This window comes from Phascolarctos cinereus, unplaced genomic scaffold (genome assembly GCF_003287225.1).
Source record: "Phascolarctos cinereus isolate Bilbo 61053 unplaced genomic scaffold, phaCin_HiC Scaffold_3;HRSCAF=262, whole genome shotgun sequence".
Lineage (NCBI taxonomy): Eukaryota > Metazoa > Chordata > Mammalia > Diprotodontia > Phascolarctidae > Phascolarctos > Phascolarctos cinereus.
The window spans coordinates 51,871,581-51,895,216 of record NW_027555736.1 but is presented as its reverse complement, the minus strand read 5'-3'; the positions used below and the strand labels follow the sequence as shown (position 1 = coordinate 51,895,216).

Sequence of the window (23,636 nt, the reverse complement as noted above, 5' to 3'; positions counted from 1 at the left end):
TTGGTCAACAAGGGGGGGGTTAAAATTGGGAAGGTGTCTATGAATAATTCATAATCACTCTCTTTAAAATGAAGGGACTCACTACAGTTTGAGGCTATTTGCTCCCACAAAAAAACGGGCCCAGACTAAGCTTTTCAAATTGTGTCTGACTGGGTTTTTTCTCTGACCTTTTCTCTGGATGTTGAACTATGCCTACCCATGGTAGTTTCTCACCTCTGTCTAATTTATCGCTTATTTTCTATGGGCTAAGAAACAAGATAACTAAGTGCCTTCAAACTGTCTGAAATAAGAATAAATGGTATTCAAGTAAGGGCCTGGGGTTTTATTGTAAAATGCATGAGCTTCGTGGTGGCTTTTTTGGTTGTACACAGGCCTTCTTTGCTTTCTTGGTTATGTTCCAGTCTTTGGACAAGTGATATATTTTTATTATACATTTACTTTTGTTAAAAGTAAATATGGCCATTAAACTACTCACTACAAAGCTCATGCTTTTTTTTTAATTAAAAAGAAAAAATAGAAAGGAAAATCCGATGCTTTTGCTTTCCATTTGGAAAAGTTAAGGTCACAAAGATAAGAGAGAATTTCCTGTGAGATCCTATCTTTGCTTATCATTACAATACAGAATTATGAGCTTTCCATTTCAACTGATGGAAATAGGAGATGGGAAGGGACCACTGGAAGAACCAAGTTGGTTTTATTCTCAACCTCTATCCTTACACTTATGTAACTATGAAGTGGTGCAGCTGGAAGTCCATTGAACTTATCTGGCCTCTCAAGAGACACTCTGTTAGCAAGGCCAAACAAACCCTTTTGACCGAGGGCTGAACTTGGCCCATTGGACGCTTACATTGGTTTACTGAAGCTTTGACCCCCTCTAGAGGACAAAAGCAGCAGGAATGGTGGCTACTTTGCAGCTGAGTGTCCTCCTCTATGTAAGGAGGATAGCAATTTTTGTGAGGACCAAATGAGATCAGGTATGTCAAGAACTTTGTAAACCATAAAATGATGCACGTGGCCAAGTTGGGAGAGTCTCATCACCACATAGGCTGGGCTAGTGAATATTTTTGGTCCCAGAAGCTTCCAAAGATCATTTATTCAGTTAGAGAGGGGCTGTGATCTGCAAACAGCAGAGGGAATAACCTCATTGACAAAAATTACAGCTCTTTGAAGTATTGAAATCATAGAGGCCTGGTTCATAGGTGGTAGATACCACAAAAGACTCACAGTATTCCTAAAGAGACTAAGGATTTTTAGGAAAGCTCTGAGTGCTAACACTTAGAATAAAGGGCTTCCTTATCGATTGGATTGTGGTTAATTATCTCCTATTTATTCTCTACATAGCCTGTTTTTATATATTTCTTTGATGTTTTCTCCATTAGATTGCGAGCTCCTTGACAGTAGGGAATGTCTTTTGCTTTTTTATTTTTTTTAATCCCCAGTGCTTTGCACAGTACCTGGTACCTAATAGGCATTTAATAAACATTGATTGATTGGTAATAATTATAATGGAATATTATCATGCTATGAAAAATAAAGAATATGTGTAATTCAGAGACACATATGGGAAGATTTACGTGACATAATGCAAAATGAAAAGAGGGACCAAGAAAGCTACCTACAGAAAGATTACAATAATACAAATGGTAAGACTAACAAAAGACCCCCAAACTCACCTCTTTGTAAATGTGAGGGTCAGGATGGCCCAAGAGGAGAGATGAGAGTATGCATGTCCTTCGCTTGTTTGCAAAGGGTGTGGAGCTTGGCATATACAGCCAGACTTAGTTGATCAGTGGGGTAGTTTTGTTGAACTAATTTTTTTCCCCCTAATCTTTGTTTCAGGACAGTGGCTCACTGGGTAGGGAAAGTGGGGCATATTTAGGCATAAAGGTGATATAAAAGCAAAAGGTATCAATAAAAGTTCATTTTCAAAAAGATTAAGGCTTCCAAGAGTGCTATATTATCTCAAGAAGTAACCCTGTGTGCAATTGGTGCTATAGCGCCTAGACATGAGTAAAGCAAGGTGAAATGGCTTAGAGGATCGTTCAGAGATACATACCCATCTCGGATGAGGTAGTGTTTGAGGATCTCATCAATCTTGTCTGTAGGGGTTGCAAAACAGCTCTCCACCAGGGTTTCTAGACCATTCACATGCACCAGGGGCTCAATCCCAAAGTAGAGCAAATCCCGTAGCTTGAGAGTGGGCAGTGTCTCCCGGTAGGGCTCCTCAAACTCATTATCTTTGAAGATCTCCAGCGTGAAGGGGAAGATCCCCTGGCTGCGTCCTATGATTTCCAGTGGAGAATTACGGAGGTTGGGCACGTAGCCTTCAGAAATGGTGTAGAGTCGAGGGAACTCGCAGGTGACCGGGATCAGCAGCTTACTGGTGCGGATGATGATGTCGCCATTACTGCCGGGCATCTGCTTGGGAAGCCCTGTCACTAGGTTGCTAGCGATGATCTTATCATTCACCACCTGAAGGCAGGAGGAAGTAGAGGAAGAAAGAAGCTGTTATGGTTGTTGTACTTTGTAGTTCTCCACTCCCTACTCTAGTGCCCTAGTCCCCAGGGGACCCAGGGGTCAGCGTCTGATTGTTTCTGTTGGCTTCTTTTACTTTAGGATTGGCATCAAGATGGTCAGCATTCCATATGTGCTTCTTTGTGGTTCTGTGATTCTAGAGACTTAGCTATTCTTCATCAAGTTGTAACCAGGATGTTATGACTAGGTCTTTGCCCAGAGTAGTGCAATTTAGGAGGCACATGCACTCCTTCTTCAGCAGAGAAACAATTGACCTTAGCACCCAGTTTTTTGTGGGTTTTGTTTTGGTTTTTGGTCTGTACGTATGACTTCATTGGTATAGGGAGATTCCAACTTAGTTGCCTGGAGTACCAAGAACTTAAGTGATTTGTCCAAGGTTACACAGCTAGTTTGTGTCAGAAGCAGTTCTTGAGCCTGGGTCTTCCTGACACTTAAGCCAGCCGTCTGTCCTTTGTACTGTTCTGCCTCTTACTACCTAGTCAGCAAGAATAATTAGATAAAATAGGTAGGTATTGTTTCCTCCCAGCAGAGGCTGTGAGCTTCTGCCCTTCTTTCCTCTCTGTCCCCTGTAGTGTACTAAGGTCTCAGTCTCTCCACCTTGGGGTAGTGTTCTATGCTCTCTTTCCACTAGAAGGCCTAGTATCTCTAGGTTTCCTCACCTCACCCAGCTGAATTTGTCTTGAAAAGTTGATTTGATGATACCTTTTATGTTTCTTGCCCTAGGTTCCAGAATCATTACTATTGAGTGCAAACCACTGATGTTATATACAAGGATATCTATCTATCTATCTATCTATCTATCTATCTATCTATCTATCTATCTATCTGTCTGTCTATCTATCTATCTATCTATCTGCTAGGTGTTACAGTAGAGAGAATGCTGAGCCTGGCCTCAGGAAGACTCAATTTCGTGATTTCAGATCTGACCTCAAACAAAAAATGGGCAAGTCATTTAACCCTGTTGGCTTCAGTTCCTCAAATGTAAAATGAGCTGGAGAAGGACATGGCAAAGCACTCCAGTAGCTTTGCCAAGAAAACCCCAAATGGGGGTCACGGAGAATCGGACATGACTGAAATGACTTAACAACAGTGACAACAAATATCTATCTATCTGTCTATCTGTCTGTCTATCAAATCAAGCTATATAACCCTGCAAAAATGGAGTTTCTAGAACACTAATTCTTAAAACAATTACTACAAAAAACCCCTACGTTGATACCTGCTCAAAATACCTTCAGTTGCTTGCCATTAGTATGGTATAAAGTCTAAGCTCTTTTTCCCCCTAGCCTTTAGGGCTTCTATAATCTGGTGCCAACTTGTCTCTCTGACTATATCTCCTCTGTCTGTACCTACAACTTTCAAATTAACCCTTTGTTTCAAAGGGGATGATCTATCTGCTGACTCCAGATTGTGACTTGCTCATTCCCATCTCTGAACTTTTGCTCATGTTTTTTCCCTTGCCAGACCATCTCTACTCTACATAACCAAATCACATACATTCTTTGAGGCTCAGTTCAGGTTGTCCCGAACACTTCCTTGACTAAGACAGCTCCTATGAGTCCCTTCTGATCAATTCCTAAAACACATATTGTTTGAACCATATGTTTTTTTTTTAAATTTACTTCCCCCCCATATGTATGTTTGGCCTCCCCAACTAGGTTGCAAGCTTCTTGGAGGTAGGGATGGTGTTATATGCTTCTTTGTATTTCCCATAAGCCCTTTAGCAAATTTGTGTACTACTCTAAGTCTGTGTTAACTGAATGAATTTCACTGCAGAAATAGACTAATAGAATCACTGCACAGGATTAAAGGCTGTTTTGCATTTTTCTTTGCTTTGTGAATTGTCATTGCCAAATAATTCATCACCAAATAACTTGGTTATATAGTCTATTGCATGGACTGTACCTGAACATTTTTCATTATGGAAGGACCCATCAGACTTTTGCTTTGTGCATAGCCTTTAAGGGCTCAGGGTCACCTCTATGCCATGATGAGGTATCAGAGTAGGATTTTGTAGAGTACAGAGGGTTGAATGAATGATGAATGAATGAGCTTTCTGCCCTTATTCTGATTCTCTTCTATATCTATATCTTCTATGTCCTAAAATTAAAAATTCAATGTAATTCAACAAATATTTGTTAAAGTGCATACTGTGTAGAAGGTGTTATGCTGGGAACTGGGGATACCAGGATGAAAGTCAATGAAGTCCCTGACATGAGAGGTTTATGAGCTAGTAGAAGCGTGAAATATGTACAGAAATAACTATAATACAAATTACGTTCACAGGAGAAGTCAAACCTGAGAGATCTGGGGGATGAGCACTTCTACTTGGGTTGGATCAGAGAATATATTATGGGGAAGGTGGGTCTTGCAGGAGCTAGGCCTTGCAGGAGCAGAAGGATTTTCATATTTAGAGATAAAATAGGGGACAGAGGATTAGGGGGATTCATTTTGTATTGGATGCAAAAGAATGCAGGGTTTAAAATCTGAAAGACTTGGAAAATGATGGTGCCATTCACCAGAATTAGGGAAGTTAGAAGGAGGGGCAGGTTTTTGAGAGAAGATAATTAGTTCAGTCATGGATATGCTGAGTTTGAGGTTTTGGTGAGGCATTTCAGTGGGTATACCCACTAGGTATTTGGAAAGAGTGTTTTTTTTAAAAGAGAGAGCCATGAAGATCACAGTTTTGAGAAGTAACCAAAACTCTGGCAGTGGTTGCTGTTCTCATGAAAATATCTTCAGCTACTTCGTGGGTGAAGGACTTTAGGCTCAGTCCAGTGAAGTGTAAGCTCCCCGAGGACTTTGAAGCCAGCTCTCCATCCACTTCACCTTTCTGCCTCTCACATATGTCTGGTACACAGCTGGTGCTTAGTAAATGCTCATTAAATTGAATTACATTCTCTATTATGGGTCTATTTTATCTGTGACTTAAACAAAACATTCAATCTATAACCCATCTCCCAAGCTTCAGGTCCTTGTATCATTCCCACCTGTCCTCCCTTCCCAAGGAACCTACATCAACCACAGTGCCACAGGTCTTGAGGGAGAAGTAGATGTTGATGTGGGTGCCATTGGATACCCCTCGGCAAGATGTGTTGGTCAGGAAGATCTCCAGACCCCCAACCAAGTCCTTGGGGATGTTCACTTCAATAGCGTTCGACTGGCATCTCATAGGGACTGAAAGAAAGGTGACAATAGTCAGGCACAACTAGAAAACCTAAGCGAGAGCTAGGGGGAAGGAAGATACTGAGAGGAAAAATTTATGTAGAAGTTGTCTAAGGTTGTACTTAAGTGAGTTAGTGTTTTCCAATATCTTTCAAAGACCTCAAAGAAAGTCAGTTATTATAGCCCAAGAGTTCTTCCTTTTGAGATTAGACCTGGATACATTTCTTAAATATTCTGTTGTTGTTTTAAGGGGAAACATTTATTTCCAGAATTTGAAAATATTCTACCCTCAGATCTCTTCCAAAGATATGGCCAGCACAAAACCATGACCTGAACCCTTAAAGGATTAATATTCATCCCATAAAGTCAATTTATTGGCAGTGCAGGAAGAGTGCTCTTTCTGTGTAAGCTTAAACCTCTTCACCAAACTCTCGTGGCCTTCTTGTTAATTATTGCCCCATAAAATAGACACTGTCAATATGGTTTGGGAAAGGTTTCAGATTGTCATTGCTTGACTTAGTAAAGCCACAAACTACTGATAAATTTAATTTTCATTTAATAGAAAAAGATTGCTTTGCCTTTAAGATATGGTGACTTTTTCTCTTCTTCCAACTTAGTCCCCAAAGTTCCTCTTTCCAATAAGGGTCAAGACAAAGCCCAACATATAATAAAAAATTATAATAATCAATATGGAGAAATCACGTTCTGGGCACTGAGAAGTTCATACTCTGAGGGGGTAGTCCCTAAAGGATCAAACACTGAATGCTGTTGTACTTATGAGGAGAATCATTCAGTCACGGGAGTTCTTCTCATTTCTATGTTTGGAAAATAAATGTTGGTTAGGTATTTATGGAATTGTCTGTTTATGGTCAGGTAATAACATGGTCTAGTGAGTTGGACTGTGTAATCACAACATAATCAGGGGGAAAAGTATTTAAGTGGGAGTCAGGAGACTTAAGTTTCTTTGCTAGATGATCATAGGGTCAATAATTTTGTACTAGAAGGAATTCTATAGGTCATCTAACCGAAACTCATCTTAGAAATGAGGTAACTGGGACAGCTAGGTGGTTCAGTGGATAGAGCACTGGCCCTGAAGTCAGGAGGACCTGAGTTCAAATGCAGCCTCAGACCAAACACTTGACACTAGCTGTGTTACCCTGGGTAAGTCACTTAACCCCAATTGCCTAAAAAAAAAATGAGGAAACTGAAGCCCAGAGAAGTAAAATGGCCAAAGACATATATGATTTGCAAGTAGTAGAACCATGCTTTAAACCCAGATCTTCCAGTACCAAATTCAGTGCTGTTTCTAGTGTACCTTACTGCATGTAGAACCAGCCATCATGGCTTGTTTTCTATAAAGTAGGAACAGAGATCTGCAAATATTTTACAAGCTATATTCTCAGAATGTTACCTGGGGTCCTAAGAAGAAGTGACTTGTCCAGGATCATACAGCCAGGCTGTGGCTGAAATAGAACTTGATTCTGACCCTGGCACTCTATCCTTTCATCATTATTACTTAAAACAATAATAAAAGCTATAGAAACAATACAAAGGCAAATTCAAAGAATTAAATTAAGGAGTTATAAATCTTCTGAAAGTGTCTCCCAAAACTTCTTACCCTTCTGAAAAATTCTGGGGTCCTGATTCAAAAATATGCTATACTAGGAAGGTTTGTATTGAAGGGAGGCAGAGGTGAAGAGACCTGAAGGGCAGTGAGTTCAGGAGAGGAGAATAGAGGCTGGGTCATAGCCCAAGTCCTACCTTGGCAAGTGTGATTGTCCTCAGATAGCACCAACCCACGAGGGCATTCGCACTGATAAGTTGTTCCATATCCACGGCAGGAATGGCTGCAGCCACCATTTTTGTTTTGACAACCCTGGATGTCTGCAATGGAAATAGAAAAGCCAAGCAGGCCCTTTATATCACTCTAGGAACTTACTGGAGTGGGAGGGTGATGCTGCAATAAAACTCTTGCAAGATCTAGGCTCTGGATTTGTAATTTCTTCATTTTAGGGAACTTCCAATATGTAAACTCCCTTCACCAATGCAAAACAATTATCATAAGATCTTGGATTTAGAGATGGAAAGGACCTTAGAGGTCATCTAGTGATATAATAATGATAATGCTAACGTTTACATAAGGCTTTGATGTTTGCAAAATGCTTTGTGTATATTATTTGATCCTTATAACAACCCTGGGAAGTAGATGCTATTATTTTACCTATTTTGAAAAAGGGGAAACTAAGGCAAAGAGGTTAAGTGACTTGCCTATGGTCATACTACTAGCATGTGTCAGAGGCAGGATTAGAACTCAGGACTTCAATGTCAGCTCTCTACTCATGAAGTGCTTCCTTTTTGGGCTACTACTGACAAATATCATGTCTAATTAGAGAAGAGGTGAGAAACCTAAATGGAGAAAGCTTACCTGTTGGAATTTGATCAGAGAAGTGCACATTTCTGATAATGCCCCTGGATCTCAATTTTTTCTCCCAACAAAATGGAATTTTACTGACTGGCTGCTATTTTACTGAACAAATGGGGTAGTGAAGCCAAGCTTGTAAGAAACAGAACAAGCCAATTTCAACTGATGAAATATTCTCTTCATCCTGTTTGAAAGCTTACAGAGCAGTATTGAATATGAAAGAATCTGTTATTCTTACTGTCAGGATGTGAATTCAACTAGACAAGATCTTGGCTAATGTAGTGCATTGGATTCATGGTCCATTGGTACATTACCTGCTGCTCTTGGGATCTCAGAACCCAAGTGGATTCATGTTAAGGCTTTCTGTGATAACAGCCCAATATGAAAATGAAACCAGAATAGAATAAAATAAAAACGTTAAGAAACTTTGCCGAAAAGAGCTTTTACTCACATTTCCTTTATGGGGAAGATTCAAGACCATTACGTTTTTCAAGTTCCCAAGTAAAAATGTTCTTCCCAAGAAAAATGTTATAGCTAACATAATTTCAGTTTGTCACCTTCAGAACACAAACCTTGCTGTTATTAAACTTCCAGAGGAACAGTAAAAATTCTTAGATGCAAGGAAGAAGGAGCTGAGGAGACTGGAAGAGGCAGATTCAAAGAATATGCTAATTTACCCAATTTTGGAAAGCATCATCAAGGCTGCTGCTTTAGAACTACTCTCTCATGACGCTGTGATATTACAGATAGGCACCATATGTCTTTTGAGGATGAAAGGAGGACCAATAATTTGAAATATTGATGAACATGTAGCATTTGAATGCCATTATAGAGACCAAGCTGTTAGCAAGTATTCTTGCACATTGGACAATTTCACTTGTAGATGAGGGTGGGGGTGGGGAATACTTGAGAAAGGGGTCATCTTATACGTAGGTGAAATTGAAGGGGAAGGCAGGTCCAGGAAGAGGAATGCCACAGATACAGAACCCTGAAAGGGTCCTTCCTGAGGAAGTTGTGCCGCACAGGATGGGCAGGCAAAGACCACTAGGCAGGGCCCCAGTTTTTGGAATTTTACAGGGAGGAAGCTTGCCTTCTTTCCAAGGAGGAAGTATGGCCCCCCTGGATGTTGGTGCTGTGGAGCAAAGCCCTGATCACTTCTAACTGAAATCTACTCTGGTGATGTAAGATATCCAGATTAACACAGCTAGTAAGTATCTAAGAAAGGTTGATCTCAAGGCTTCATGAGTCCAAACCCAGAACCACCTAGCTGCCTCAAAAACCAGCCTTCTTGGGAGTACTTTCTTGTCTCAGCAGCATCTAGAAATGGGTTTTCCTTAATGAGGATGCCATCTAAGTGCTCAAGAAGGGACAAAAGCTGCCTACTGGTTGAGATTTCAATTATTTCTTGTACGATGATTGCATAAAATATTGTTTCTCTTGAATTAACTTTTTAATTAATTAATTTAATTTAAATTAATCTTTTGAAACTTAGAGTGGATAAATTCAAAGCAATCTTATTTATAAAGCTATAAATTTAACAGATAAAGGCAAGCCTTTGGCCTTTGAAACCACTGGGGAAAAATTTCTATTTAACTGTATGAGAGGCAATGTGGTATATTGGATAAAGAGTTGTCCTTGGACTTAGGAAGACTCAAGTTCAATTCTGGCCTCCAATATGTACTGGATATATAACCATAGGCAAGTCAGTTAACCCCTCTCTCAGCAGCCTCTCTTAACTTAAGCAGACTGCCTAAGACTATGAATTCTCAAGTTGTCTTTGTAGAAGGTGCTTCCACTTTGGGAGTTCCCTACACAGATGAAATCACAGGTTTGAATCAGTAATAATGATTAATTGGACATCTTCAGGTAGGGAAAAATATTAAAAGTCAACATTAAAAAATTTTTTTCCTTATTCATTCCTTTTATTAAGAATGTCTCTGTTTCCTTTGCTGGATCCTCTTCCAGATCCTACCCTCTGTATTTGGGCATTCTGTTCTGGGTCATCTTCTCTTTCCCTTCTATTCAACTAGTGATCTCATCAACTCTCATGGATTTTAAATTCCATCCCTTTGCTGCTGACCTCCAATCTCACATCTCCAAACTCTTTTCAGACATCACAAATTCAACGCGTACAAAACTGAACCCCCTCCAAACTCTCCCCTCCTCCCACCTCCCCTATTACCATAGTAGGCAACACCATCCTCCCAATTTGTCAGAGTGCCAACCTAGGAGTCATCCTGGATTTCTCACTATCTCTCACCACCTCCACCCCCCCCCATTCGATCTGTTGCCAAGGCCTGTTGATTTCACCTTTGTACCATCTCTCCAAAATGCCCCCTTCTTTCCTCTGACACTGCCCCCACTCTGGTGCAGGCCCTCACCTCATACCCAGTGGTCTACTGCAATAGCCCACTTGGGGGAGGCGGGGATGTTGCCTGGCTCAAGTCTCTCCCCACTCCAATCCATCCTCTAGCCACTAAAGTGATTTTCCTAAAACACAAGTTTGATCGTGTTACACCCTTCCCCTACTCAATAAACTCCAGTGGCTCCCTGTTGCCTCCAGGAGAAAATGCAAAATGCTCTGTTTGGCATTCAAAGCCCTTGGTAATACTGCTGCCTCCAACTTTCCAGTCTTCTTACACCTTACTCCCCAACATATGCTCTTCCATTCAGTGACACAGGCTTTCCGGCTGTTCCATGAAGAAGACCCTCCCTGTCTCCACCAGGCTTTTTCTCTCGTTGTCCCCCAGGCCTGGAATGCTCTTCCTCCTCGGCTCTAACTACCTACCTCCTTGGATTTCCCTTAAGTTCCCACTAAAATCCTATTTTCTATTACAAGCTTTCCCCAACCCCTCTTAATTGCAGGGCCTTCCTTCTGTTAATTATTTTCTATTTATCCTGTGTGTAATTTGCTTTGTATGTATTTATTTGTATTTTGTCTCTCTCATTAGACTATAAGCTCCTTGAGGGCAGGGTCTGTCTTTTGCTTCTTTTTGGTACCCCTAGAGCTTAGCATAGTGATTGGCACATAGTAGGGATTTAATAGATGTTGATTGATTGATTAAATGAATGGTCGGGGACATGTCATTTCACTGTTTGAAGTATTTGAAGAGCTGCTAGTGGAAGAGGGAACAGGTGCATTTTGCTTGGCCCTAGAGGCCAGACCAGAGCTATGGGAAAGTTGCAAAGGAGAAATTTCAGGCTGGATATCAGGAAAAATTTCCTAACAACTAGAGCTCTCCCTGAGTAGAAAAAGCTGTTTCAGGAGCTAATGGGTTCCCCTTCCTAGGAGGCCTTCAGGCACAGGCTGGATAACAACTTGTTGGCATATTTTAATGGGAATTCTTTTGGGGATATAGGTTAAAGTTTCAGGGGTGGGGACCCTGCAGCAGATTCCACACCTGGGTTAAACTAAATGGCAGCTGTGGTTGATTCCAGCTCTAAAATTCTGTGATTCAATGGGCCTCTATTTCCTCACATAAAAAGAAAAGGTTGGATTAGATGAATTCTCAAGTCTCTTTTCTTCAGAAAAATGCTAAGAGCAAATTTTAATATTCAGCCAGTTCTAATTCCAAGTGCTCTCATCTTTGGAGAAATTAAGGTGGCCTAAGGGATTAATGCATTCTATTGATTAGGGGTGTTATAGAAGGATCTGGCTTCTGGTTAGAGCACTGTGGTCTCATCCAGCCTCACAATTCTATGTCTCCAATGACTTAGATAAAGGAAAAGTTTTCGGTAAGCTGGTTGTAGTTGCATCACGAGGAGTCAGGTCACTGAAGGGAAACAGAGGAAAATAAATCCCCGAGTAGAACTTGTCCAGAGTTTTCCTTCTGAATCCATGGATGTATGGATGACAAGGCAGAGAGGAGTCTGATGAGTGGCCTGCATGTTCAGCCAATAAACTGATCCCAAATAATTAATTAATTATCTCCTGCGGTGCTCGAATATGCAAAGATTATTGCAGAAAATAAAGAAGATTAAGGAAGAATCCAGGCCATTGCACTTAGTTCAATAAAATTCCAAATAAATTTAGCCTTGTTCTTAGAGGCACTGTCTGCACATGCAGCACATAATGACTACTGCAGTAGTTAACACATCCTTTACCTAAGACTTTCAAATACTCATATTGCTGCAAGTCACGCTTGGGTCTGTCTGTGCTGTTGTAACATTTAATCCAACTAGACCCAAATGAGTTTATGGAAAAACACAACTCCTATTTCTATAGCCCTTTGAGGTTAGCAGCAACTCTACACAACTGTTATTCTCATTCCTAATTTACAAATGAGGAAACTGAGACCCAGAAAGGTAAACATGGTAGCTAAATGGTGCAGTGGATAGAACACTGGGCTTAGAATCAGGAACACTCATCTTCCTGAATTCAAGTCTGGCCTCAGACACTTACTAGCTGTGTGACTCTGGTCAAGTCACTTATCCTTATGTGCCTCAGTTTCCTCATTTGTAGGAGAAGGAAATGGCAAACCACTCCAATATCTTTGCTGAGAAAACTCCACAACGAGTCACAAAGAATTGGACACAACTGAAAAACAAGTGAACAAAAAACATAAAAATTTGCCTAAGATTGAGCAGTTCGTCAATGTTAACAGTAGAATCCAAACCTAGGTCTCTCTGAGTCCAATACTCATTGTGTTCCACCATCTAAAGTTGTCCTTTAGATACGAGTGAGAGCACCTGCTATCTTCATTTCTCTGTGCAATGAAGTGCCATATTACTTAATGCTACAAGGGCTGTCAGACTGTAATTCCAGTCCAGCGCTTGGTCTAAAATAAGGGTGTATAGTTCATCTTTCTCGCTCAGACATAGAGGGTCTGTGACATAAGATGAGCCATCCTTGTCCTGTACCTTCAATGTTAACAGTGAAGTAATCAAGTATTATAGAAGATGCAGTTGAAGGTACAGCAATTTTAGCAAATGTAACTACCTGGACCTAGGTAGCTAGGTTGGATAGAGCGCTGAACTTGGAGTCAGGAAGACCTAAGTTCAAAGCGGCCTCAGATACTTATTAACTGTGTGACACTGGCTGAATCACTTAACCTTGATAGCTTCAGTTCCTCATCTGTAAGATGAGCTAGAGAAGGAAATGGCAAACCACTCTAGCATCTTTGCCAAGATCCCCAAAAGGGATCACGAAGAGTCAGACTGAAAATGACTAACCAGTAACAACAAACTACCTGTAACAGGAAAGGTACCCTGAAGGGGAGGGGCCTTTACAATATTACGTATGAATGTCTTTTTCATTTCACCCATTCCATAACTACTGCAAAGCATTATTTTGACTTGTGGCTTCATTGTCACTTATATGTCAGTTATATAAAATGTATATACCATTTCTAATCTTAAAAAGGAGAATTCATTATTTGTCTTACTTATGTCTTAAAGTACTTTCACAGGGTATAAAATCAACTACCTTTTAATGATAATAGCTGACTTTGCATAGAGATTTAAAATTTTAAAGTGTGTTAAATATATTTTCATCTGACCCTGCATAACAACCCTCTGAGATAGGTGCTATGGGCATTAGCATCCCCTTTTAAACAGATGAAGCAAAGAAAGGCAAAGTCATTTGCTGTTGATTGCATAACTACTAAGTGTCAGAAGTGGGATTTGAACCCAGATCCTTCCTAATGTGAGATCTAACATGCCACCCAACCCACTGGGACAATAAATCAACAATTATGCTCTAGTAAAACTAGTATAAGAGTATCACTACTAAACGGTTATATTCCAGTATAAAAGAACCATTCCTCTCCAGAGGAATGGAGGAGTCAATGTCACTATTTTCCGTTACCAATTCTGACCCCTGATCCTGGCCATTAGTTTGAATCCATTCTCCCCCATTCTCACCTTCACAGGTTTTGCCATCGCTTCCTAGCACACGTCCAACCCCGCATTCACAGCGGTATGAGTTCTTCAGATTTACACAGATCTCACTGCAGCCACCGTTGTTTTTTTCACATTCATTTTCATCTATAGGGTAGAAATTATGCAAGCAACATATGACTAATGGTAATTGATGAGGGGAGAGGAGGGTTTCTTGTAACAGGCAGGATAGCCCCCATTACAGGGAAACTCAAACTCTTTGGAAGAACACCTACATTCTCCCACATAAAATCAGCTTGCTTTCTATTGCTCTGTATATTTCACAGTGGTCCAAGGTACCTTCCACCCCCCTGTACACACACACACACACCAATCAGGTTACCCATATAACTTCTCTCTGCTAAAATATAGAAGACTAATTAGACTACTGGCCAATTCTCTCCAGGCAGATGTAGTGCAAAGCTGTGGGACATGCAGGTATATTTGTAAGTCAGGATATGCTAATAGGTTTGTATTTATTCAGAACATACATTCCTTACTATTCTGTTATAAGAAATGATGAGCAGGATGCTCTCAGAAAAACCTGGAAAGATTTACATGGGCTGATACAAAGTGAAATGTTCTGTGTACAAAGTAACAGCAGTATTCGAAGATGATCAGCTGTGGATGACTTGGCCATTTTCAGCAATAAAATGATCTAAGACAACTCTGTAGGACTTATAATGAAAAATGCTATCCATCCCCAGAAAAAGAACTGATGGTGTCTGAATACAGATTCAAGCATACTTTATTTGCTTTCCTTATTTTTCTTGAGGGTTTTTTTTTGGGGGGGGTCTATGTTTTCTTTCACAACATGACTGTTATGGAAATGTTTTACATGACTACACACGTATAACGTATATTGAATTGCTTGTCTTCTCAATGGGGGTGGGGTGGGGAGGAAGGAAGGAAGGGAGAGAATTTTTAACTCAAAGTTTTAAAAACGATTGTTAAAAATTGTTTTTGCATGTAACTGGGGAAAAAGAAAAGAGGGGAAAAAAAGAATATAGCGGACCTTTAAAAAAAACCAACCCAAACAAACACGCATTCCTGAAAAGCTTTATGTCTACAATCTCAGTCTTCTCTTCACAGTCGTCCCTTCAGGCTATCAGCCTATATCTCTTCTACCCTTCACTGCTACACTTTTAGAAAGAATAGTCTGCACTTACTCCCTCTACTTCCATTTCCTCATTACTTACTCATATCTCAGCTCCTTGCAATATGGCTTCCAACCCCAGCTCTACTAAAATTGCCATATCTAAATCTCCAAAGCTAATGGCCTGTTTTGTCTTCATCTTCCTTGCTCTTTCTGCATCATTTCATGCTGTCCACCATTCCCTCCTTAATATTCTCTTCATCTTTAGTTTCTGTGACTTTGCTCCCCCAATCCTTTTCCTATCACTATAACCGCTCCTCTTGGTCTATGCTCCAAGGTTCTGTTCTTGAGCCTCTTCTTTCTCTGAGCTCTCTTCTTCGTCTCATCTGAAGTAGATAATTTCAGTCATCCCCTCCATGCATATAACCCCCAAAGCTAATACCTAGCTCCTGATCCCTTTCCTTTATGTCTGACTATCTGTTGTATCCCTTTACCTGGTTGTCCTTTCGGATCTTCCAACTGAACATATGCAAAACTGAACTCATCTTAAATCTGCCCTTCTTCTTAAGGTCCCTGTTTCTTTAGATGAACTATCATTATTCTCTGAGGCACCCAGGCTCAAAACCTTGGAGTCATATTTGACTATCCCCATTCTCTTACCTTCTAGAAGCAGTCAATAAGTTGCCAGGTACTGTTGATCCTACCTCCGTAACATCTCTCACATTCATCCTTTTGTCTCCTTTTGTGCTGCTACCGCCTAGTTCGTCACCTCATTCTGAACTATTATAATAGCTTCCAAACTGGGCTTTCTGCCTCCATTCTCCTCAACTCCAACTTTATCCAAGCTGCCAAAATTATTTTTCTAATGCAAAGATTCAGTCATGTCACTGCCCTGCTCCTGAATCTGTGATGGTTCTCTCTTGCCTATTGGAAAAAAAATAATAAAACAAAACCTAGCCTGGGTTTTAACTTCAAAATCAGGCCCCAAAGTATGTGGCTTTAGCCTTCCTTCACCTTATCATCCCTGCTTGTGGCCCATGTACTAGGCCACTATCTGGTTCTTGATCCTGGCCTCTATCCAGTCTCCAAGCATTCATGCAGGAGGTCCCTAACATAAGAAGGTACTCACTTCTCCTCTCTAATTATTGCAATCCATCCCTGACTCCAGGGCTCAGTCCAGGTGTCACTTTACCCAGGAAAAACCTCCAATTATCCAACAGAAAGTTACTTCTCCTCCCTCACATTTTTCTGAAGCACTTTGTCTGAATCTCTCACTGATGAAATCCCAGATCCTTAGTGTCAACAGATTGAAGAATAAATCCACAAACAGCAGGAATCTAGAGCCTTTATGGGTGTGCCCTTATTAAGACATGTGTGATGTTTCACCAGAAGCTAGTGTTGGGAATGAGGACAGAAGGCTTTTCTCACATTCACAGATAAAACTTAAACTGGCCTTTTTGTTTCCCATATGTGACATTCCTTCTCCTGTTTTTATGTCTTTGCACAGATGGTCCATGCCGGCACTGCCCTTGCTTCCCATTTCTGCCTCTTAAGATCCCTAAATTATTTCAAGGATTAGCCTAGGCTCCCTGTTGTTGTCCTCCCCTCTCACCATGCCCCTGCTGTTTGGGTTCTCTCCCTCCTAAAATTACTTGGTGTGTAATTTAGATTTACTTATCCATAGACATGTTATAACTTCAACAGAATGTAACCTCTTTGTGGACAGTGACTTTCATTTTCATCTTTTTATCTCCAGGGTATATAGCACAGTGTCTTGTATGTAGCAGGTACTCCATAAATGTATATTGAATTGATTTGAATTTACAAATTAAAATGGCTTCCCCTTTACACTTTCTGCCTCCAAATTATCTCTGCCATCTTTGGTGGGGTTTTTTGGTGGTGCCACCAGGCAAAGTGGTCTGTATTAGTCCTAGTTTAATCTCTTTCCCTTTGAATTAAATAAAAAAATCAAGGGAAAGGAAAAGGCTATCCCGAGTGCTAGGATCTTCAGCCTGATGATTTCTCTAAGACACAGAGAGTGGAAAAAGTAATTTAAGCAGCCCTGGATTCTTTTCAAACTGCCCGTTATCCTTCTCTTTCCGCTGCCCAAGAAAGATAAAAATACCCTGGTGCCACTTTAGGAGAGAATTTCTTTAGGTAGTGCTAGACTGACCCTATTCATCTAATCACAATATAAACTGAGCCCTGATCAAATTCTACCCCGATCTGTCAGGGCCAAAGGCTTGATCACTGTTCTGCCCAGAAAGCTGCAGAGGCACACCTTCTCCCAGTTTCTTTTCACCCTTTCAGTCTTACTGGCTTGATCTACTGTCACTCAGTGACTTCAGTTATCATCTCCACACAAATGACTCCAGAGCTCTATACATAGCTTCCATCTGTCCCCCAGTGTCTGTCCTACTGTAAAGCCAACTGCCTGCTGGACCCTTTCACCTGGTTGGCCAATTCCCCACCTCACTGTAGCTTTCTTACCCAGGCAGGTTTGTTGGTCTGGGCCCAGGATGGTTCCTTCAGAACACATGCATTCAGGGTTCGAGCAAGTACCATGGCAGTCCACCACATCACAGATGTCATAGAAATCTGCATGAAGGCCAGAGATATGGTGATGATTACGGAAAAGGGCCTAGAGACTCTCACTGGGGTATAAGCTCCTTGACCCCCCAGTTTGATGGTGTTATCCAAAGGGCTGCCATGATGGTTTCAGGGCTTCTTGAAGCCAGCAGAATTAGGTAGATGACCATGGTTTTCTCAACTTTCCTCTGAGGGTACCTATAGAGAAGCACTGACATTTCTGTCTCGTAGATACAGTCTCTAACTGAATAGGATATTTTATCTTCTGACATTTTGTCAGGCCAAAAATATGATTATGAGAATGACCTGAAGGCATGATTCCAATTACTACCTCTTTATCCTTTAGGAATGTCTCATAGACTCTTGGCCCAGCAGGCTTAATTTTCTTGTTAGAAATACCAAATAGAAAGGATCTGTGTTACATGATCCCCAGGCAAACCCTTAACTAAACATTCTGGCTCCCAGCATAAATTCGGTTGAAGGGTGGTAGTATGGGAACAATTTAATCCTGTTGGGTTCAGTCAGATTTGGGGAAGGGGGCAGCCTGTTCTCATAGAGGTAGGGGAGGACATGCCCTAGGAGAGGAGTGCTCCACCCTGGGGTGATGTCCCAGGGGTCAGTTTGTGGTAGCAGCAGGCCGCAAGATCATGACCGAGAGGGAGTAAGTGTGTCCTCTGATATCAGCTATCTTCTGTACCCTGGGCAGCATCCCAGTCACCCCACCCTAGTTGTGGCTCTGTCCCCAGGAACTCTTAGATGCTATACATTTCATAGCACCTTTCTCTTTCACTCTTTCTCTGATAGCAGTGATTCTTCTGCCCCAGAGGGAGAGGAGAAAACAAAGGGAAGTTACTTACGGCCACAGTAGGCATGAAAACAGACACTGGGCTTAGTCAGATGGTAGACATAGTAGCCTCCCGGACAGGCTTTGACTTCCACGGTGTTGTTCCAAAGGCAGCAGTTTCCATTGAAACTGGCACAGGCCTGGCGCTGCACAATGCCATCCACTTCTTGTGGGTGGTTACCATTCAGCCAGATGGGGGCATGGGTGCCACAGTGGTTCTCATGGATGCAGAATGTGGGCATGGCATCTCCGGCCATGCCTGTGAAGCGGTACCACTCCCCATCCACATGACTGTCACAGGCAGGCTGACCATCATCCTCCTTTAGCTGGTGATCGGTGTTCCTCCAGGGCTCATTCAAGCTAATATAAGCAGAACAGGGATCCAGTGCTAGAAATAGAAAGAATTGCTCAAAGGGGGTGTCTTTTGTGTGGATGAGCTAAGTTTACTTCTTAAATGTGCCATGCTAGGATTAAGTTTTAAGAGCAGGACTAGTTTTTACCAAAGGAGAAAAATCCTTAATGCAAAGAGCAGGCAAGAAAGAAGCAACATGGCAGCAGCAGGAGTGCTTAGAGCCTAAGGACAGACAGAGATTACAGAGGACTCCTGTGCTGGCAGTGGGTGCAGGATTAGGTGCCCATTACCTGGTTGTGGGTCACGGTTCCAGGATGGAGAGGAGAAGTTATGGTTTGTGGTCACCAGGGAACACAGGCCCTAATTGTGGGTAAGTACCAGAGCACAGATCAAGAGGATAGAGACCAGAACACTCTCCTTATCACACTACCTGAAAAGCACCAAGAACCTAGACTCCCAAATCTAGCCACAGAAGCTCAACTCTAATATAGAATTCAAAGGCAAGAAAAAGGCTGAGAAAATGAGCAAACAACAAAACAAGAACCTGACCATAAAAAGCATCTTTTTTCAAAAAAATACTGACAAGGAAGCTCAAAATGCAAACTCAAAAAAAAGACAACCAAAACATGAAAAGCCTTAAAGAAAAATGCAGATTGGACATAAGTCCAACAAAAATTCCTAGAAGAGTTTTAAAGAAAGAGATTTTTTAAAGAACAAAAGAAGATTTTAAAAAATTAAATAAGAGCAGTAGAGGAAAAATTGGGAAAATAAATGAGAGCAATGCAAGAAAATTACAAAAAGAGAATTAACAGCTTGGTTAAAAAAAAGTTATAAAACCCAACCCTCTAAACAACTACAATAGAGGGGAAAATGGGGAAGCAGGCAACACATGAACCTCACTCTCATCAGAACTGGTTCAAAGATGAATCTCTCTCTCTCTCTCTCTCTCTATATATATATATTTTTTTTCTCAACTAGGGACTGAACAACACAAATACACATACACGCATATACATATACATACACACATACACATACAAACACATAGTTGGGTGTAGAAATTCATCTCACCCAACTGGGAAGTAGGAGAGGAAGAGGCTAAGAGAAAGGGGGTGTTGATAAGAGGGAGGGTAGATTACAGAAGGCAGTGATTAAAAAAAGAAAGAAGAAAACCAAATTATCAGTATTGAAAATGAAAAGGCTGAATGCACAACCAATTAAGATTAAATTAAAGCAACTAGTAGGAGCCATTTTGCCCAACTATATGCCACTAAAACCAGCAATCTAAATGAAATAGATGAATATAAAATAAACCCTTGCAAATCATCTATATTTCTATATATTATCAACAAAGCCCAGCAAGAAGAGATAGAAAGAGAAATTCCATTTAAAATAACTGCGGGCAGTATAAAATACTTGGGAATCTACCTTCCTAGACACACACAGGAACTATATGAACACAATTACAAAACATTTTTCACACAAATAGATCTAAACAATTGGAGTAATATTTATTATTCATGAGTAGACTGAGCCAATATAATAAAAATGAGAATACTTAAATTAATTTACTTATTCAGTGCCATGCCAATTATTTTATAGAGTTAGGAATATTATGACAAAATTCATCATCTAAAGGAACAAAAAGTCAAGAATATCTAGGGAATCAATGGGGAAAAAAAAAAGGTAAAGGCAGTCTAGCAGTACCAGATCTCAAGTTATCTTACAAAGTGATAATTGTCAAAACAATTTGTACTGGATAAGAAATAGAGTGATTGAGCAATGAAACAGATTAGATATACAATAAACAGGACTAAATGACCACTGTAACTTTGTGTTGGTGACCCGAAGATCTAAGCTTTGGGAGCAATAACTCACCATTTGACAATAATTGCTGGTAAAACTGGAAAGCAGTTTGGCAGAAACTAGGCATAGATTAACATCTCACAATGTATACCAAAATAAGCTTAAAATGAGTACATGGTTTGAACCTAAAGGGTGATATTATAAGCAAATTAGGGGAACATGGAAAAATTTACTTGTCAGATCTATGGGTAAGGGAAGAATTCAGTTCCAAAAAAGAGATAGAGAAAATACAGGAGGTAAAATGGATAATTTTTATTACATGAAATTAAAAAGGTTTTATATAAACAAAACCAATGCAGCTAAAATTAGTAGGAAAGCAGGAAACTGGGGGAAAACTTTTACAGCAAGTTTCTCTGATAAAGGTCTCATTTCTCAAATATATAGGAAACTGAGCCAAATTTGTAAAAATAAGAGCTCTTCTTCAGTTGACAAATGGCCAAAGGGCATGAATAGGCAGTTTTCAGAAGAAGAAATCAAAGCTATCTATACTCGTATGAAAAAATTCTCTAAATCACTATTGATTAGAGAAATGAAAATTGAAACAATTTTGAGGTACCACCTCATACTCATCAGATTGGCTAACATGGCAGAAAAGGAAAATGACAAATGCTGGAGGGTATTTGGAAAAATAAAATACAGTAATGCATTATTGGAATTGTGAACTGGTCCAACCATTCTGGAGAACAATTTGGAACTACATCCAAAGGGTTATCAAACCACATACCTTTTGACCCTGCAATACTGCTGTTAGGTCTGTATCCCAAAGAGGTCAGAGAAAAAGAGGAAAAAATATACATTTATACACATGTACAAGGATATCTACAACAGATCTTTTTGTTGTGGCAAAAAATTGGAAGCTGAGGGATGCCCAGCAGTCAGGAACAAGTTGTGGTATACGATTATGAAGGAATACTATTGTGCTGTAAAAAACTAAGAAAAGCGTGGTTTCAGAAAAACCTGTGAAGACTTCGATGAACTAATGCAAAGTGTAGTGAGCTGAATTAGAACACAGTAACAGCAATATTGTAATGTTAATCAGTTGTGAAAGATTTAGCTACTCTGATCAACACAATGATCCATGACAATTCCAAATGACTCATGCTTAAAAAAAAAAGCTGTCCCCCTCCAGAGAGAGAACTGATGAACTCTGAGTGGATTGAAGCATTTTTTCACTTAATTTTTATTGCTTTCTTTTTTCTTTTTCAATATGGCTAATGTAGAAATATATTTTGCATGACTTCATATTTATAATGGGTCTCATATTTCTTGCCTTATTAATGGATTGAGGAGAAGCTGGAAGGAAGGAGATAATTTGGATCTGAAAATAAATTTTTTTAAAAAGACAACAATTCTGAAATCTACTTCAATAGCCATTTTTAGATTTAAGAAAGCTCTTAATTCTTGTCTCATGCTGTAACTTAAACCCACTTTTCCTGCCCTTGTTGGAGATTAATAAGCATAAGAACTGAACTCAGTCTATTATATATGAAAACCTCTAATAGAGATCATCAAATCATCCTCGAAGCTTTGTCTTTTCCCAAGCCAGTGTGGGAATTCGTTTTGCTGGACAATACAGCTATGGGTTGCAGTTTGTTTTTTTAAAAAATTTGCTCAGTGTGTGTGTGGGGGGGAGATAGTGGAAGGGATAGATTAATTTTAAAAAATTAAAATAAAACCCCACTCTGAACTGAATTCCTGTCTTATTTTGCCTAAAAAGAGCCTTGAGATGTTAACACTTCTATTTTAGCATTTTTCTTGCAAGTCATTAGGGTAATGACAAAACGTAGGAGATGTTAGTCTACTAATGAACTCATCAAGAAATTAGTGGAGCAGCCAGACTTGGGAAAATCCAGGAGGCTGAATTGATAGAAGAGGAAAGAGGCCCAGTTTATGTTGTACAAGCAAGTTCCCGCAGGTCATCAAGGATTCTGAAACCTCAAGGCCATCCTCCAGCCAGCATTGTCGGGTTCTGAACCTGGCTCTTGGACCCCAGCTTACAGCAGTGAGTGGAAGCAAGCATGGACCCAGGGCAAAATACCCCACAGACACACTCACCCATCGGCAGTACCGGTGTGATTATAATGAAAAGGCAGGAGGCCCAAAGTAGCACCTGGAACATGTTCTTGATCAAGCTGAAGGACCCAAGCATCCTCTAAATGTCTTTTCTTCTTTCTTCTGTGGTCTAGCACTCTCTTTCAGTTTAAATTTTTGAGACCTTTAGGCTTTTAAGAGCAGAGGCTTTATCAGCAGTCGTGGCCACTTTATCAGAGGAAGGGGATGAAGGAATAAGCTGGGCATTGCTCGAGCCTTGACCTCTTTTAGAAACACAGACTTGCACCGTCAACAAGGTTATTTTTTTTTACTGATATTTTCCCTTAAAAAACTCATCCTCCTATTGTTTTCTCTCCCAAGTTCTCTGCAGTGACGTATCTGATATATCTTACTCAGAAGGGAACTGAAAAGGCGACACCCTCCCCCCTCACACCGCATGTCCAGAAGTCTCATTTCTTCCATAATTTATTACATCATTATGTTTTATACCTTACCATCAAGGACCAAAGGACAATGGTGTCATTTAAGCTCAGAAGACAAGAGAATGATGCAGAATGTCAAAGCAAGTGGAAACATTACAGTAATGATAGTAGAGATGGGTGTGGAATAGAAGAGACCATTAATGGAATGCTCTGAGTCTCTTTTTTGGAGACTTAGGGTGACCTGGTGGATAAAGTGCTGAGAGCTAGACACAGACCCAGGATGACCAAGGTTACTGCCTTTATGACAGAGCCTCAGCTTTGTCATCTCTAAAATGAGGATGTTATTTTCTGTAGTATCTCCTTTAAAGAAAAATGAGAAGGTATTTGCCCTCATGGAGCTTAGCCAGGGGTAGAGG

General features: G+C 40.4%; 1 protein-coding gene across 1 annotated transcript in view; it reads right to left on the bottom strand.

Moving 5' to 3' along the window:
• OIT3 (oncoprotein induced transcript 3) overlaps window positions 1–23,033 on the bottom strand; it is a 32,693-nt gene extending 9,660 nt beyond the window's left edge. Inside the window, exons 1-7 of the mRNA XM_021006107.2 lie at window positions 22,802–23,033; window positions 18,542–18,916; window positions 17,586–17,693; window positions 13,985–14,107; window positions 7,462–7,584; window positions 5,552–5,712; window positions 2,057–2,472 (exon numbers count right to left, since the gene is read on the bottom strand). Coding sequence (XP_020861766.1) covers window positions 2,057–2,472; window positions 5,552–5,712; window positions 7,462–7,584; window positions 13,985–14,107; window positions 17,586–17,693; window positions 18,542–18,916; window positions 22,802–22,895 — 1,400 coding nt within the window. The 5' untranslated portion in view covers window positions 22,896–23,033. The remainder of the gene's footprint in view (window positions 1–2,056; window positions 2,473–5,551; window positions 5,713–7,461; window positions 7,585–13,984; window positions 14,108–17,585; window positions 17,694–18,541; window positions 18,917–22,801) is intronic.
• Window positions 23,034–23,636: the final 603 nt, after the last annotated feature.